This window comes from Scardinius erythrophthalmus (genome assembly GCF_964197995.2).
Source record: "Scardinius erythrophthalmus genome assembly, chromosome: 22".
Classification (NCBI taxonomy): Eukaryota; Metazoa; Chordata; class Actinopteri; order Cypriniformes; family Leuciscidae; genus Scardinius; species Scardinius erythrophthalmus.
The window spans coordinates 10380374-10397535 of NC_138242.1; the positions used below are offsets into that span (position 1 = coordinate 10380374).

At 40.1% G+C, this 17162-nt stretch overlaps 1 protein-coding gene across 9 annotated transcripts in view; it reads right to left on the reverse strand.

Moving 5' to 3' along the window:
* Nucleotides 1-17162, reverse strand: part of mak (male germ cell-associated kinase) — a 171760-nt gene that overhangs the window by 131762 nt on the left and 22836 nt on the right. For all 9 annotated transcript variants that reach the window (XM_081352500.1, XM_081352493.1, XM_081352499.1 and 6 more), the window contains 5 exons: nt 15991-16158; nt 10638-10886; nt 9162-9331; nt 8728-8870; nt 145-273 (listed from right to left, as the gene is read on the reverse strand). In XM_081352500.1, the coding sequence (XP_081208626.1) occupies nt 145-273; nt 8728-8870; nt 9162-9331; nt 10638-10886; nt 15991-16158 (859 nt within the window). The remainder of the gene's footprint in view (nt 1-144; nt 274-8727; nt 8871-9161; nt 9332-10637; nt 10887-15990; nt 16159-17162) is intronic.

Below are 17162 nucleotides of genomic sequence, written 5' to 3' on the forward strand. Positions count from 1 at the left end.
TTGTTTGGTTCATGCATTCTAGGGTAAAAGACCTCAAGCACTATGTCTTGGATGAATGCAAATGAATTGTGTATTGCCTATTGTTGAAGTCTCAGCTTTAATTCACGTATGATAATAGATATAGGTGTGTGGCTGTGTGCTCACCTGGGCTGATTCTGGACATTGGAGCTCCTCCAATGGGTGCGAGAGGTTTGTTCATCAGAGCTGAGGTGTCCCACAATTCTTGTTGAGACTCCTTGTTGCTCAGAGATGGTGTGTTCTTGCTTATTAACCCTAGGATTGACAGAATCAACGAGTAAAAACTGTGACTTATTCAAAGGGGACCTATTATTCAAAATTCACTTTTACATGGTGTTTGAACATAAATGTGTGTCGGCAGTGTATGTACACAACCACCCTATAATGGTAAAAATCTACCCACTCCTCTTTTTTTTTAAACTCATAATTCATTAGCAGTAGCTGCATTTCCATTACCCTTCAAATTGCACAAATTGAAATTGCGAATCAAAAATACGCCCAATAGAAACATAAATTTCGCAAAAACAGTTTTTACACTCACATGAGGTGGTTTTACAGGCAATTAGAAAAAGGAATATTTAGCAAAACTGCAATGGAAACAGTTTTTGGAAATGGAAACCCGCATTTACGGGTCATCTGGCGTACGTAAAAGGCTATGTCTACATTAATCCGGATACATTTGAAATCGGCGCTTTCGTTTATAAACGCTCTCCGTCCACACTAGTGTTTTCAGGCGTTTTCGGACGTTTCAGTGTGGATGAGAAACTTTTGAAAAACGCCTAAAAACGCTAAATTCACCTTACTGCGCATGCGTAAAACCCCACAAAAGATCACTGATATGATTCAGATAGAAAAATAAATAATGAAGTTATCGTGCAATTCTTCTGACAGGATAATTTTATTTAGTAAAATATCTCACCATTCACTGATGCGGTCCAGGTCGCACGCAGTCACCATATGTTTGGTCTAAAACGCAACTGCTCTCATGTATTGCCGCAGGACAGCAAATGTGAGTAAATTCTATCATCTTTGCAGGACTGTGATATGAAGATTGTGCAATGTAGAATATTTTAAGCAGCAGTGTGCAAGTGAATAGCACACAACATGCACAATACTGGTATAAACATGAATATCTATTGGTACAATATGCGTCATATGACTAAATTTACGTCATCGTTTTTAAATACCACCGGTTTCACAGTCCACATTACAACGCGAAAACGGCGTTTTCAAATGTATCCACTTTGGAGGCCGTTTTCAAAAAAGCTTTGTTTTCATTAATAAAAACGCCATCTCAGTGTGGACGGAAGGCCAAAATGGAGAGAAAAATATATGTTTTCAAACGAAAACGTATTAGTGTGGACATGGCCAAAGTCGATGATTGATTTAAGGCGGCGCAGTATGCTTGGACAGAAGATGAGACAGGCACTTTTGGCACGTAGACTTTCCTTGGCCTAAGGACCACTTTGCTGTTGTTAGGGCCAAATTCGAGGCAGGGAGGATCCACAGACAGAGCCTGCAAGTCTTTAACTCACTTGACTGACACTAGAGCCAGCAAGAGGGCAGTCTTAAGCGAGAGGGACCGGAGGTCAGTTGACTCTAGCGGCTCAAAGGGAGAAGCCTCTAAGGACTGTGGAAAGGTCAAGCTGGGACCGAACAAGGGCGTGGAGCGTTCAGCCTCCTAGCCCCCCTGAGGAACTTAACGACTAAGTCGTGCTTCCCAATCGATTGGCAGGCTATTGGGGCATGATTTGCCACGATGGCCGCCACATTAACTTTGAGTGTGGAGGGGGCATGCCCACTGTCCAGCATCTCCTGTAAGAACGAGAGAACTAACATACCATCGCAATCAGCGGGGTCTATTTTTTTAGCTAGGCACCAGCTTGAGAAAATTGACTATTTCTGGGAGTAAAGGTGCCTTGTAGAAGGGGCCCTTGCCTCTGAAATTGTTCTCATGACTTCCCGGGAAAGACCTGACGGATCCCGTTGAGGGGCCAAGCATGCATATCCCACAACTCCGGTAGGGGGTGCCAGATGGGGCCATGGAGCTGCTGACAGTAGCCGGAATAATTCTAGGAACCATGGCTGGTTCTGCTAGTGTGGTGCCACCAGAAGAACAGAACATGCTTCTTCCCGTATTCGACTGATAACCTGCAGGAGCAGGGCTATAGGAGGGAAGGCATAAAAGGCAAACTCTGCCATTTCAGAGCCAGTGCGTCCATTTCCTTTGAGAAAAAAATTAGGCAGTGGGAGTTCTCTTTCGTTCCAAACAGGTCCACATCCGCCTGCCCGAAGGAGCGCCATTTTGCTTTGACTGCCCGGTGGTGGAGTCTCCATTCGCGTTGTCATGTTCTCCAAGCGTACCAGGACATGATGACCTCTGAGTTCTGGCTGGAACTCCTTGAAGGCCAGAACTGCCACCATCATTTCCAGGCGGTTGATGGTGCCAGTTCGATATAGGGGTTGCCCATGAGCCGAAGGCTATCCTGCCGTTGCTCAGGGCGCCCCAGCCTGTCTAGGAGGCGTCAGTCACAACTATTTTCCTCCTGGCAACTGAAACCAGCAGCACCCATTTTTGGTAAAAGCAGGACGATTTTCAAAGGACCAGGGCTCTGACACAGCCGTGTGATCTTGAGAATAACGTCGGCCTGTGTGCCACGCATGGGGTGGGACAAGGCCTTTCAACCAAAGCTGGAGTGGTCGCATGTGGAGCAATCCTAGCGGAATAACCAAGGAAGCTGCTGCCATGAGGCCTAGGACTCCCAAGGTGGCGTAGTTGTAGTGACTCAAAACAAAGATGGCGCCTGTGTTTGGCTTGGCCGTTGCTGCATCGCATTTGTGTAAACTCTTTACGTTAGTACTCACCCTATATGTTGCCATATCAGCCCTATCGTCTGAATATTGTGTCTCTGCTGCTCGGACTTATGATCGACGCACGTTGTTGGACATCAGAGTGTCTATGGAACGACAATTTGAAAGTTGGGAAAGTTTCAGACAAACCTTTCCGCCCCCGTTCGTGCGTCCTCCCTCATCACCTGAGTACCGGCTCCTGTTTACAACCAGGGGACCTGGGAATCCTAAGAAGAGACTGAAGAGAAGGGGCTGCAGAGCTGGCGTTCAAGTTAAGAGAAGACGCCAATCCTGGACGGGGGTGCTCGGGCCATATCGCGGTGAACGATTCCGGTGGCTGCGACCAGTTTTCCCCCTAAATACGGGTGAAAATGCTCCTCAGCACCAACACCCCGCGATACCTCTATCGATTGGATGTGAACCTCGCGTGCACCAGCAATTTGTTGATGGGATCGTGGTGGACTTGCCGTTACCGATGTTTACTGTGCTGTCTGACCAGCGACTGACAATTTGCCGCAACTGGAGACCTCGTGACTGTGTCAGCTGTTTACGGTCAGTTCCGTCTCAATCAGCTGTTTTTGACGCCGGCCTGCCGAACGTTACATTACTCCACTTTGCCTTGCTTAATGCCCGTTCCATCTCTAATAAATCGTTTATTCTCAACGAGCTTTTTATGAGCAAGAATATTGATTTTATGTTTCTTACGGAAACATGGCAAAGGGAAAATGAGTTTATTCACCTAAACGAGATCTGTCCTGCTGGCTGTTCTGTTACTGGGACACCCCGATTGGCACGCCGTGGTGGTGGGCTTGCTGTTGTGCAGCGTGACAGTTTCATGTGTAGAGTGATTAACTCAGAAATCTTTTCCTCTTTTGAATCTCAAATGCTTAAAGTAGGCTCTTCTAATGCTTTTTACAGTGTGTTAATTTACCGCCCTCCTGGCCCTGCAGGTGTCTTTCTTACTGACTTTACTGACTTTTTATCATCTATCATCAAACTTGAGAAGGTTTTAATTATTGGGGACTTTAACTTGCATATTGATGATTTTACATGCAACACAGCTGCTAATCTCCTTTCTATTACAGACTCTTTTAATTTCATTCAGCATGTTTCTGGACCCACGCACAATAAGGGTCACACCCTGGACCTTGTTTTTTCTCTTGGTCTAGACATAGTAAATACTCATGTGGAAGATGTACATGTGAGTGACCATAGCTGTGTGTTTTTTAATATTAACTTTCCTCAAGATCCTCCGCCCCAGAGAATCATGACACAAAGGCGGATTATTAATCAAGACACTGCAGAGAGGTTCTCTGCCTTGTTTGACCCATGTTCTCTGATGGAATGCACTGATGTTGATGAATTTATTCGATCTTTTAATGGTCAGTGCTTATCGATTTTAGATAAAGTAGCACCAATTAAATTGAGCACAGTCTCCCACAAAAAAGCCTCTCCATGGATTAATGAAGCTATCTTAAGTTTTAGGAGAAATTGTAGAAAAGTGGAGCGTCTTTGGAAATCTTCTAAACTCGAGGTTCACAGGCTCCACCTTAAAGATCTAATGGTCACCTTGAATGAGATGTTGAAAAAGGCGAGAATGTGCTTTTTTTCTCAACTTATTTCCTCGAATAAGCACAATCCCAAAATCTTATTTGACACCATTAATACAATAGTTTCTCCAACTAGCTCTCAAACAACTGTGTTATCTAGATCAGACTGTAATGAATTCCTCAACTTTTTTGTTAATAAGATCAGAGATGTTAGGGCTAACATTGCCCCATCATTGGCTCAGAACTTTGCCTGTGACTTGTCTCCTGCCCATTGTTGGTCCACCTTTACACCTGTGACGTTACATGACATCACCTCTCTGTTACATTCTATGAAATCATCATTTTGTCCTATGGATGTTGTCCCGACTGTGCTATTTTTACAAGTTTTTGACTCCATTGGCCCCTGTATTGTTGAGATGCTTAATTCTTCACTCTTAAATGGTGTCGTTCCTGTCTTTTTAAAACATGCTGTTGTTAAGCCAGTACTTAAAAAAAGAAATTTGGATCCGCTACAACCGAAAAACTATAGACCAATTTCAAAGCTTCCTTTCATGTCTAAAATTCTAGAAAAAGTTGTAGCAGAAAAACTCTCGATTTTTCTAGAGAAACATGAGTTATTTGACAAATTCCAGTCTGGTTTTCGCAAAAAACATTCCACAGAAACGGCGTTACTTAAAGTTTCAAACGATATTATGATGTCAGCTGACTCTAAAAAATATACAGCTTTGGTCTTATTGGACCTTTCATCAGCTTTTGACACAATTGATCATAATATTATGATTAATAGACTTCATGATCTGGTTGGTATGTCGGGATCAGTTTTAAAATGGTTTTCATCCTACCTGTCTGGTAGAAGTTTTAGTGTTAATGTGAATCAGATCATGTCTGAAACTGCTGAGTTGTCGTGTGGGGTACCTCAGGGTTCTGTCTTGGGTCCTATCTTGTTCCTCTTGTATATATTTCCTCTTGGTCAGGTTATTAGTCAGTTTAGCGACATATCTTACCACCTATATGCGGATGATATCCAACTGTATTGCTCCTTTAAGGAAACTGAGTTGTTTAAATTGTCTTCGCTAATTAACTGTCTGACTAGTATTAAACAGTGGTTATGTGACAACTTTTTGCTTCTGAATTCTGACAAAACAGAAACACTAATCATCGCCCCTGAAATTAAAATCCCAAAAATAATACAATATATTGGTGACTTAGGCTCGTCTGTCCAACCGAGCCTCAGGAGCTTAGGTGTTGTCTTCGAGTCAGCTATGTCCTTGGAGCTTCATTCTAAACAATTAGTTAGAAACTGCTTCTTTCAACTGAGGAACATTTCCAAATTAAGATCATTTGTGACTAAAGGTGAGTTAGAGATGATTATTCATGCGTTCATCTCCTCCCGTTTAGACTACTGTAACAGTCTTTTTACGTGTTTGAGTAAGAAGGAACTTCATCGTCTCCAGGCTGTTCAGAACTCTGCAGCAAGGCTTTTAACCCATGTTAAGAAAAGAGAACACATCACACCCGTTTTAGCATCACTCCACTGGTTACCAGTCCAGTATAGAATTCATTTTAAAATCCTGGTTCTTACCTTTAGAGCCTTGCATGGCCAAGTCCCTACCTACATCACTGACCTGATACAGCTTCACTCTCCTACCCGGAGTCTCAGGTCTTCAGATCAGTTGCTATTAGTTGTTCCACGCACTCATTTTAAAACTAGAGGGGACCAGTCATTCCAGGCTGTCGCTCCTAGGCTATGGAATGCTTTGCCTCTTGTTCTACGTTGCGCGAACTCAGTTGATTCTTTTAAAAAACAACTGAAGACCTTGCTCTTCAAGCAGGCTTTTGGTTAGTCGAGGGGTTTTTATGGTTGTTTGTTGTGTTTGCTGTTTGTATTTTGTGGAATGTATTTAACTTGTTCTTGTTTTACATTTTACTGTGAAGCACTTTGTGATGTCTATCTGCGAAAAGTGCTATATAAATAAATTTTACTTACTTACTTACTTATGAAACCTCTTGAGGGGGTGGAAGAACCCCACTTTGAATGAGGCTGCCATGCTCCTGATCTATAAGATGCGCTCCCGAGAAAGCCAAGCCTTCATTTGGGCTGAGTCGAGGACTGCCCCAAGGAATGGGGCAGCGAGCTCTTGCCAAAGTTGACCCTAAACCCAAGTCTTGCATGTGAGTGAGGAACAGGGATATATGTGTGCATAACTCCTGTTCTGATTGGGCTATAAGAAGCCAATCATCGAGGTAGTTGAGAATGCGGATTCCCGTCTGCCTCAGAGGGGAAAGAGGCGCGTCTACACACTTAGTTAAAGTACGCGGAGCAAGAGAGAGTCTGAATGCATCATGTAACAGCAACAACAACTGCGGGTGTTCGTGCTGCAGAAGCTACTGAACCTCTTTTTTTATTTATTATTTACTTGAATGTATTTTTATTTTATTACTTTATTTTACTTCTTTATTTATATTTTCTTTTTTATGCTATGATGCTTGTCTGTTGTCTGATTAAGACATTTCATATTTTGTAACAGGCCATTTATGGTTGTTTATATTGTTCAATAAAGTTATTGGTAAAAAAAATAATAATAATTGAAGAAGCTACTGAGCATATTATTGTATACAGCGCGCAAGGTTTATGCACATGCTCCAAGTCTTCTCCGTTTTTAGTGTATCTCTGTGGCAGAATTACAGCACCACATACTGGTCTGGCATGTATACTACATCGTTTTGAGTCGGTTTCAGTGGTTTCGTGTGTACGCATATATTTCTTGAGACGAATTTTTTCTAGAATGAGAAAAAAAAAAGATCGGATAGGAAAAGCTCTGGCTTCGTGTGGATGTGGCCTAAGTGTACGTCGGAAACCACGGCATGATTATACAAAGTTACCATTACCAATAATATGCACTAGAATGAGCAAGTAGAGCAAGTTTTGCGCATGTGAACGCCATCAGCGTTTCTCACAGGTTCGCGTTTAAAGTCTATGTAGAGAGAATTGTGTCGTCTTAGCGGCCCCTAATTTAATAACAAATGATTGTTGCGATGGAAGCGATATAATCATAACTAACCTTAGCTGGAAAATAACTTTACTAAAGAACCGCTATAAAGCCAAAACAATTTCTGTTACCATAAATTATACGTTTATCTCTGTAAAGCTGCTTTGAAACAATCTACATTGTTAAAAGCGCTCTATAAATGAAGATGACTTGACTTGACGGCCGCCGCCGCCTATATCGATTGACCAAGACTAACGAGTTTGTGATTATGAGATTTGTATACCCGGCCGGTGTGTAACAAAGTGTTATAGGAATCCGAATGAACGAGTGTAAATTCATTAAAGAGTTAATTGGAGTGAATTAGAATAATCAAATGCACAGCTAAACTATTACATAAATGACCAATAATCAATTAAAAATACTTTGCCATACTGAAAAGACCGAACTCGCAGTTATCCTTCACCCGCTCTTTTGGAAACCGTTGTTGGGCCGACTGGGCAGGCTGTCACTGTCACTGTCACTCCTCAGTCGAAAAATTCGGACTAAAAATGGCTTTCAGCACGACTTAAATAGATAGGCTGAAAAGTAGTAATTTGTCTGTGCAGGTGCACAGATGTGAACCAATCAGGCTTCAGTATTCAGAGAAAAACTGAGTTTCCCCCATAAGCGTCAGAGAAACTGACGCAATGCTTGTTCCGGTTATATCACTTGTTTTCAGATCAGTTCTCTGACGGTCTTACCGTAATAGCCAGTGTGTGCGCAAACCGCAAAATAACATGGTGGCTAGATTGACTGTGCATTTTGAGGTGGAGCCTGTGTTGACCGCAGTTATTCGAAGCAAGAGGGAGTGTCAGCTCATTTGCATTTAATAAACAAACGAAAACAGCGTGTTTTTGCACCCAAATAGGGGCTTTTAATACATCCTATAATAAATTATCTGTGAATAATTTATCTGTAATTATCTGTGAGTAAATTATCTAGCTGAAACCTCACAAATTCTGGGGACACATGAGACTTACATCTTTTTAAAAAGGGGTATAATAGGTCCCCTTTCAGCAAAATAGCCAAAAAGGGTGTTCACATACACAGTGATTTGCTACATGAAAGGAATATCTGTTTACCATTCCAAATGATCTTTATACGCAGGGTTATTAATTTAAAAAAAAAATGTAGGGAAAGCTGTGTCAGGAATTGCATTGTGCTTGGGTTTGATATGCATTGATTATCATTCACGATATGATGTATTGTGCACCACTGCAATTTATACACAAAAGATCAATCACCAGACATGAAGTGACTAAATCCAACTGAGACCTTACCTGGCAGGTATCTGGACTGGCGCAGGTAATGTTGTCTGGCTGAAGAGGTGACATGGTGACTGGAGTCTGGCTGGTTCAGTCTGCTGGTGTTCGGTAACTTGGTTACAGTGCTAAATGTGTAAAGGGGTTTCTGGTCCTTGGGCCTGCAAAGTTTTCATAGCATAAAAGAAGGAACGAGTGAAATCTGTAATGGAATAATTGAAATGGAAAGTGAAATAGAGAAACATAAAAGCCCTGTTCTCAAACCTAGTCAGCAGCCATTATACTAGATATTATTTGTTGGTTTCATAGGCACGTTTGTAGGTCAGTTAACAACAAGGCTGCATACTAGGTTTTAGAATAGTGTGCTCATTGAAATGTGCTATAGATGAAATCAGTGTAAATACTGCTGATGTTAATCTTTGAATATAGCTGTGGAGTAGTTTCTATCATACTGTGGAGTAGTTTTCTCCTCCTCAAGACCTTTGCTGGGTTTTTTAGAGAGGGAAGCTGCGGTATCAGAGCAGTCAGACTCATCCCAGCTGTCTGATGGTTTCATGTTTGACTGTCCCCACCTTCTACGACCGTTCTTCAGTCCAATCAAACTGTTCTCACCCCCGACCACCTCATGTTGAGAAAACAAAGAATAATTCTGCTGATGTTCATATGGGTATTCAAATGCAAACGAGAACTACTACAGGAAATCTTTAAGAGTTTAATATATATATATATATATATATATATATATATATATATATATATATATATATATATATATATATATATATAATATATATATAATTTTATTTTTATTTTGGCTTATATAAGTAACAGACTGTACCTCAACATGCCAACATGTTGGGTCATTTTCTTTTTTATGCCTATGTACTGGAACTGTGACATTACTACAGAAAATAATTTCACCCATCATAGAGGTGCATGGATTTCTGTTTCTGGTTTATGCGTTACTGATGTAATTCCTGTGAAAAAGGAAAAGGGGCTGTATAGAAAATTGCATATCTTTCATGTCCCATTTTGGTATCCTCACGTGGGAACCAAAGAGTAACTGGGTTTCTTTGCTTTTTTTGTTTTTGCTGATCATGTCATGAGTTGATTGGATATACCGTAACTTTGCAAAGACAAGGTTGGCAAGTGATTCTAATACAACTGTCTCATAGTAACATATAAAAGGTATTAAGCCCAATTTATACTTCTGCAACAAACTCACGCCGTAGCTACGTCGTAGGCTGTGTGTAGCAGGCGTACCCTGATGTGCACCTCCAAAAATGTAACAACGCGTCAGTTCTACGCGAACCGCAAGCGCTGTGATTGGTCTGCTAGAACCCCTCCCTCGGGTTACACATACTCCCTCTGCATGTGTAACAGCACGCCAACACGGACAATGACGCAGAAGTATAAATGAAAACCAACGCATAGCCTACAGTTTAGAGGCTCCGGCATAGGTCCGACGCAGAAGTATAAATCAGCCTTTAGTGATATAGTTACACTACAGGTCAAAAATTTATTTTTGATTAAAATGACTAAATTACTAAATATTTCACAATTTAGTCATTTTAATATTATTATTTTTGCAATTTATTCCTGTGAAATCCTTCAGAAATCATTCTAATATGATTACATGTTTAATAAAAACATTAAAAAACTTTTCCAAACTATTGATCTGTACAAACTTTTGTATATGTTAACAGCTTGACAATGAGTTGCCTATTTTCAACATTCATTCATGGTGTTGTTTAATTGCCCCATTGATTTCCAATGCTTTGATTAAAGATTGTGAGGGCACATAATTAAAAAAAAATTATATGCAGATACATTATTTATAATAAATACTGCAATATTCCATTAAAAAAAATAAGGATTGCCTATTTTGATTTCATGGTGACTTTAAATTTGATATGAAGGTTTTGTACCTTTTGTGTGTATGAAGCGAGAGGGTCTGTCTGAGAGAGAGACTGAGGCAGAGGAATCTGCTGCAGTGGCTGATGGGAGTTTCTACTTTGGCCTTTAGTCTGTGATGGCAGCACTGTTTCTGAGACACACTGCAGCTCTGATCTGGGTTCACTGGGCAGGACGGTCTTTATCTGAGCCTTCTGTACATCAGAAGTCATGGGACGGGGACCCAAAACTTGTCCCACTTGGAAGTAGGGGTATCTGAGCGCCTGAAATGATGTTTAGAAACAATTACTTACACAAACAAAGATTAAAAAATGATGCTTGTTAATGTCTAAAATGAACTAAATTAAAATAATAATCCTTTCAAGACCGTTTGTGTTAGGTTTGGTTTGATGAACCACCCCCTTCCTCCATTGCTCACAAGTCTCTTTACATATTTATATTACATATTATTACAAGGGTCTAAACAGTGACACTTTTTTTTTCAGATGTACAGACTACAGTTAATACTAGTGGCATCTGTTTACCACCATAGCTAGGTAACAGATTTGATTTGCCATTTTAGATGCAAAGAATGTGAGATGCTTGCTGTGGAAAGAAGCATTATACTATTATTAGTAGACAATCATGTAATACTTCTACATCATTAACCCTTTGACACGAACGATTACACCGTTGTGATCAGTCTAGGCTGGTGCATCACGTGATCAACTGCTAAATTAAAATGTGCTTTCGTGCTTTGGCTGGAGCTGATCCAGAGACGGACGCGCTCAGTGCTTGTCATATATCACAACTATTCACTGTTTTCAACCACGTTTACAGATCCAATTATCTGTCTGAACTTGAACAATTACACATCAGAAATTCACATAACCCACTGGTTCTTCAGAGGCTCGGATGAAGGAACTAAAAAAATACCTTTGTGTTCATTTGTACATCCAAACACTGAGCAACTGCCATGCTTCACTCGTTTGCAAGCCATGATGTCTCTCGAAGAAAAATGATTCGGACAATGATTCGGCTGCGCAGTTCCGCCTGGCCTTGAACATGGGCTGGCATATGCAAATTTTTGGAGGCGTACATATTAATGATCCCGAATGTTGCGTCACAGTCGGTGTTATGTGGAGATTCGCCTATTTTTCAGGGGTGTCTTTCAAAAACGAGATTTAAATAAGGAGGAGAAAACAATGGTGTTTGAGACTCACTGTATGTCATGTCCATGTACTGAACTCTTGTTATTTAACTATGCCAAGATAAATTCAATTTCAAATTCTAGGGCACCTTTAAAGCGGCTTGCCCCGTCAGACGCTCTGACAGATAGATGTGCTGACAGATATACTTGCACTGCTGTGTAATGTGTTTGATATGTTGTGCTTTCCACAGTGCATAACCTACATTTCACAGGTATATATTCTTCATCTGTAAATGTTAGAAACTCGTGCAAATATTTCTATTTTGTGGAAATATCCACCAAACTCCACAGATTTCTGTGAACGCCGCCACGCACATGCGCGAAAAACAGACGGGGCACAATAGAATAGGAGCGCAATAATTCTGACTAAAATATACATATTGCTAAAATATTTTTTGTTGAACAATAAATGTGCCGTATGTAGAATTTTAAACCTACAAGTAAGTGTATTTTTATGATAGCAGTAACTGTAAAGTGACTATTGTAATGGGGTAGACCTTATCAAATGTAGCTTAATTAGTTTTTGCTTTTGTTTGTATTTATTTTAATTTTTAGTTTAGTTTAGTTATTTAAAAATAAAATCATTATTTTGTTTTTAGATTATGTTACAATGTTAGAATGTAATGTAATTTTAACCCATTTTTGCACATAATATACTATTATTATTATTATTTTAATACTGACTGGTTTTAACAATATTTAAAATTTGTGAGGTTAGGCTAGTAGTTTTGGTGTCATAACCTTATTTATTAAGGTGAAATGGATCAAAAACAACTCAAGTCAAGTCATCTTCATTTATATAGCGCTTTTAACAATGTAGATTGTTCCAAAGCAGCTTTACATTGATAATAGGAAATTAAAGTAAAGTGTTTTGGCTTTATTGTAGCTCTAGAATAAAGTTATTGTCCAGCTAAAGTTAGTTTGATTGATTCACTTCTGTCGCAACTATCATTAGTTATTAACTTAGGGGCCGCTAACACGACACCGTTTTAACAGAAAACTCTTAATAATACAGAATTTTTATCGCTTCCACGTAGCCACGCGAACTGGAATTATCCCATCAACGCTTTATTTGTAGATAGGTAAAGGGAGGGGAGGGAGGCCTTCACAGGGAAGAGGCTAGTTGACATTTCAGGACTGCGCTGTCGTCGCGTCCAGGTGCAGGCCCTTCATCAGATCTGGATACAGCCTGGATCCGGAGGACTGCAGTAAATCTCGGGATAAACAGAGAGACTAATATTAGCGTAGACGCCATTCTTCTTATGATGTAACGAGTACATCAGGATTTATGGGAAGTGTTCCCGGTTCCAGCTGACCTAATCTATGCAGCCTAACATTGAATTATAAAAGTCTATAATGTGTATATGTGTATGCTAGGTCAAAGAGATGTGTTTTTAGTCTAGCTTTGAACTGACAGAGTGTGTCTGCTTCCCGGACAATGTTAGGAAGACTGTTCCAAAGTTTTGGTGCTAAACAGGAAAATAATCTACCGCCAGCATTTGATTTTGATATTCTAGGTATTATCAACTGGCCGGAATTTTGAGATCGCAATAGACGTGAGGGACTATAATGCGTTAAGAGCTCGCTCAAGTACTGCGGAGCTAAACCATTTAGTGCTTTGTAGGTAATCAGCAATATTTAAAAATTTATACGATGTTTAATAGGGAGCCAGTACAGTGTTGACAGAACTGGGCTAATATGGTCATACTTCCTGGTTCTGGTAAGAACTCTAGCTGCTGCGTTTTGGACCAGCTGTACTTTGTTTATTAAGCGTGCAGGGCAACCACCCATGATAGCATTACAATAATCTAGCCTTGATGTCATGAATGCATGGACTAATTGTTCCACATTTGTCAATGAGAGCATATGACGTAATTTAGATATATTTTTAAGATGGAAATATAGCTGCAAGCAGCAATTATCGGGGCCAAGCAGAATATGATGACAAGACATGGCTGAAAGTGTCAGACCAACTGCAAGAATGAGCAATTAAAGACATTTAAAGAGGATTTTAGGCGAAATGGCTGAAAAATCATATAAACAGTAATTAAAAATATGATTTAATGGATTATCACTTTCAACCAATAGGTGGCGCAGTTACAAAACTGATGTGATGTGGTCAGAGTTAAGTGACAATGACACATACAAAGTGTGGTGTCAATATGTCAAGGCATTGCAGAGATATAGCCTGAATAGTGCTTTTGGCATCATGCCTCAACTTTGCTGCTGCGCTATATGAAAACGGTTTCGTTTATCGACACGAAATCCATAACTTGTAGTCGGCACAGTCTGGAGATGATACGATTCGATTTTCGTGAAAATTGGAGCAACGGGTTTCATTATATTACACCAATGCGTTTGTTTAGTATAGCATTTTATTTCACAAAACTGTATTGAAGTCAATGGGAATTTCATGTTTTGTTCTATTATAGCGCCACCAAGAGGCTCAGTCCCACCATTTTTTTACGTGTCCTCAGAGTGAGTCCATACATATGTGTGTCAATTTTGGTGAAAATATCTCAATTCGCTTCGGAGTTATAGACATTTATATGAAAAAACACGTAAAAAATGACTGACACATGACTTTGATTGGATTTTACTACCCCTTACTATCAATATTTTGGCATTTGAGCATTGGGGTTTAGCTATCGACCTATGTTTCCAAACTTCTGACAGTGGTTTCATCTCGATCGGACTAGCGGTTTCGAAGATATCGGCAAATGTTTTTTAAGCGCTAAATCACAACGCTACTCAAACCGTAAGGCGAAACCTAGCATGTTTGGTATCGCTGGACTCGGCAAGGCTTCAGGAGTCTAAGTCTCGTGGAAATAAGTCAACCAAACGCAAAGTTATAAGCATTTGGAAAAAAAATTAACCACTAGGTGGCGCTGTTTCGAAACTTCTCACGCTCCTTCAAGGCATCGTGCTGATGACCCATACCAAGTTTCAAAACAATCCTTTCATGCATTCTTAAAATACAGCATTTTAGCACAAAATTCAAAATGGCCGACAGCCAAAATGGCCGATATGGTAAAATTGGATATCAGTCGACTCAGCATGTTGGCCTGAATCTAACGAGACCAATTTTATGATTTTTGGACAAACTGTTTAGAAGTTAAGCAAAAATAGCAATTTTTTTATATCTCCGGACCAGTAGGTGGCGCTGAGCCGAAACGCAGCATGTAGCCTCAGGTCATGCTTGGGATGACATGTACCAAGTTTGGTCTGAATCCGATAAAGCGTTGCGGAGAAACAGCCTTACGTCTGTTTTCGAAAGCGCTACGTAAAATTTGTTTGTGTTTTTATCGAAAACTGTTAAGCGAATCAACTTGAATTCCATAACTTTTTGTCGGCATGGTCTGTAGACATGGTCTGGTTCAATTTTCGTTAAAATCAGAGCAACGGCCTAGGAGGAGTTAGAAAAAGTAGCTTTTTTGGAAAATTCAAAATGGCGGCCATATTTTTATGACGGAAAATGACGACATAGGGTGCAATCAAATCGTCATGAGCTCAGGAATCAGAGGAAACAATTATTTTGTTGAAAGAATAATAAGAACAGGAACGGATACGATAGGTGTCTCCGCACCTTCGGTGCTTGGCCCCTAAAAATACGGTTTTACAGATACTAGACACGTGACTTTCAAATGAAAGATTGGTATCAAAGAGCACACCCAGGTTCCTAACCGATGACGAAGACTTGACAGAGCAGCCATCAAGTGTTAGACAGTATTCTAGATTATTACGCGAGGAAGTTTTTTGTCCATTAATTAGGATATAATCTAAAACAATAACGAAGCCGATTTTATTTTATTTAATTTATTTATTACTTTTTTTGTGTTGGGGCCAGTAAAATTTTGGCAGGGCAAGTAAAAATTTCAACCACTGGCCCAATTGGGCCAGTAGAAAAATTCCTTAGCGTTGAGCCCTGGTCATACAGCGCTATTGTGGCTGCGGTGTGTCACGTGACAAGCCTGACAAGCCCGCCATGGAAATAATAAGGTGATGCGTTCTAAAATAATGGTTGCCTTAAAAAACTCACACTGGGGGGTCAGCTAGAATATTTTAAACTTACATGTGAAAGGATTAATAGTGGTTGACTGCGAGTTCTGAAACTTTTGTCAGATTAAATACCAAACTGCAATCTGTCCTGGAGTCCACATGAACACATACGTATGTACCTTTGCAGCAGAGGGTCTTTTCTTTGGGTCCCAGTGAAGGAAGTCTCTCATGAGGTCTAAAGCCTCATTGGTGGCGTTGGGGATCAGAGTTTTCAGTGGTGTAGGAACACACTGGGGAAAGCGGAAGTTCATCGCAGCAGCTAGCTGATAACCCTCCGGCCATTCTGACTGCAAGGGAAAATAATCAATGTTTATTACATCAAGCACTCTTTACCTATTTACCCATGAAACTAAATATTTTAATAGAGATGAATTAAATAAAACACAACATAAACTGATCACAGACAACAAATCATTATTAAAGTCGCATTTAACTCAACCTCATATATGAAGGATACCTGGAGGTCAGTCGCTACAGGCCCAAAATCTTATGCCACCAGCTAATTTTTCACATACCAGAGTATGTGAAAAATTGCGGTGCAAAATTGCAACAATTTACCCTCTGCGCTCTAAGCATTCAGTAATCACTCCATTTCAGCTCCACTCCAGGTTCACCATTTCCCACTCCACTTCTCGCTCACTGATATCAGAAACAACGATCCGTCTTTACTCCCTGAGGAAATTTGCGGCTAAAGTATTATGCTTTGAAATCTCACAAAAGTTCTGTTCATAACATATATTAAGCTTATTAGATGGTTATCAGCATTAAAAGTAAAATATCATTGCTACTTTATGCAGAGCAAATATGAAAATAACAGTACGTTTTCATCAGTTATTTTATCTTTCTTACAGATATATGCTCATTCGAAATAGGATACAGATAAAGTAGAACTGTAAGATTACATTTGTTTGAATGCATTAGTGAGAGAGCAATTGAGTGTGTAAATAAGTGCTACCTGTTTAAAATGTGCTTTCACCCGATCATATTTAGTAGCCTATTTAGAAGGTACAAACTAACTCCTTGAGAACTATAACCACCCGCTCATGTCCATTGCCGTCATCATAATCATTCTTTCTGATTTGAGTGATCCATCTGTATCAAGCTAGCTAAATGTGTTTAACGTGTTAATTCTTGCTAAAAATGCAGTTATATTATGGGCCGTTGTACGGGCATGAATTGTACTCGTGATGGAGTGGTAGTGGAGCGCTCTCGCAGCGAGTGAAAGCCACGACACACTTTTAAACACTCCTCACTTCATTCAAAATCACGCCGCTCCGCTCCCACTCCACCC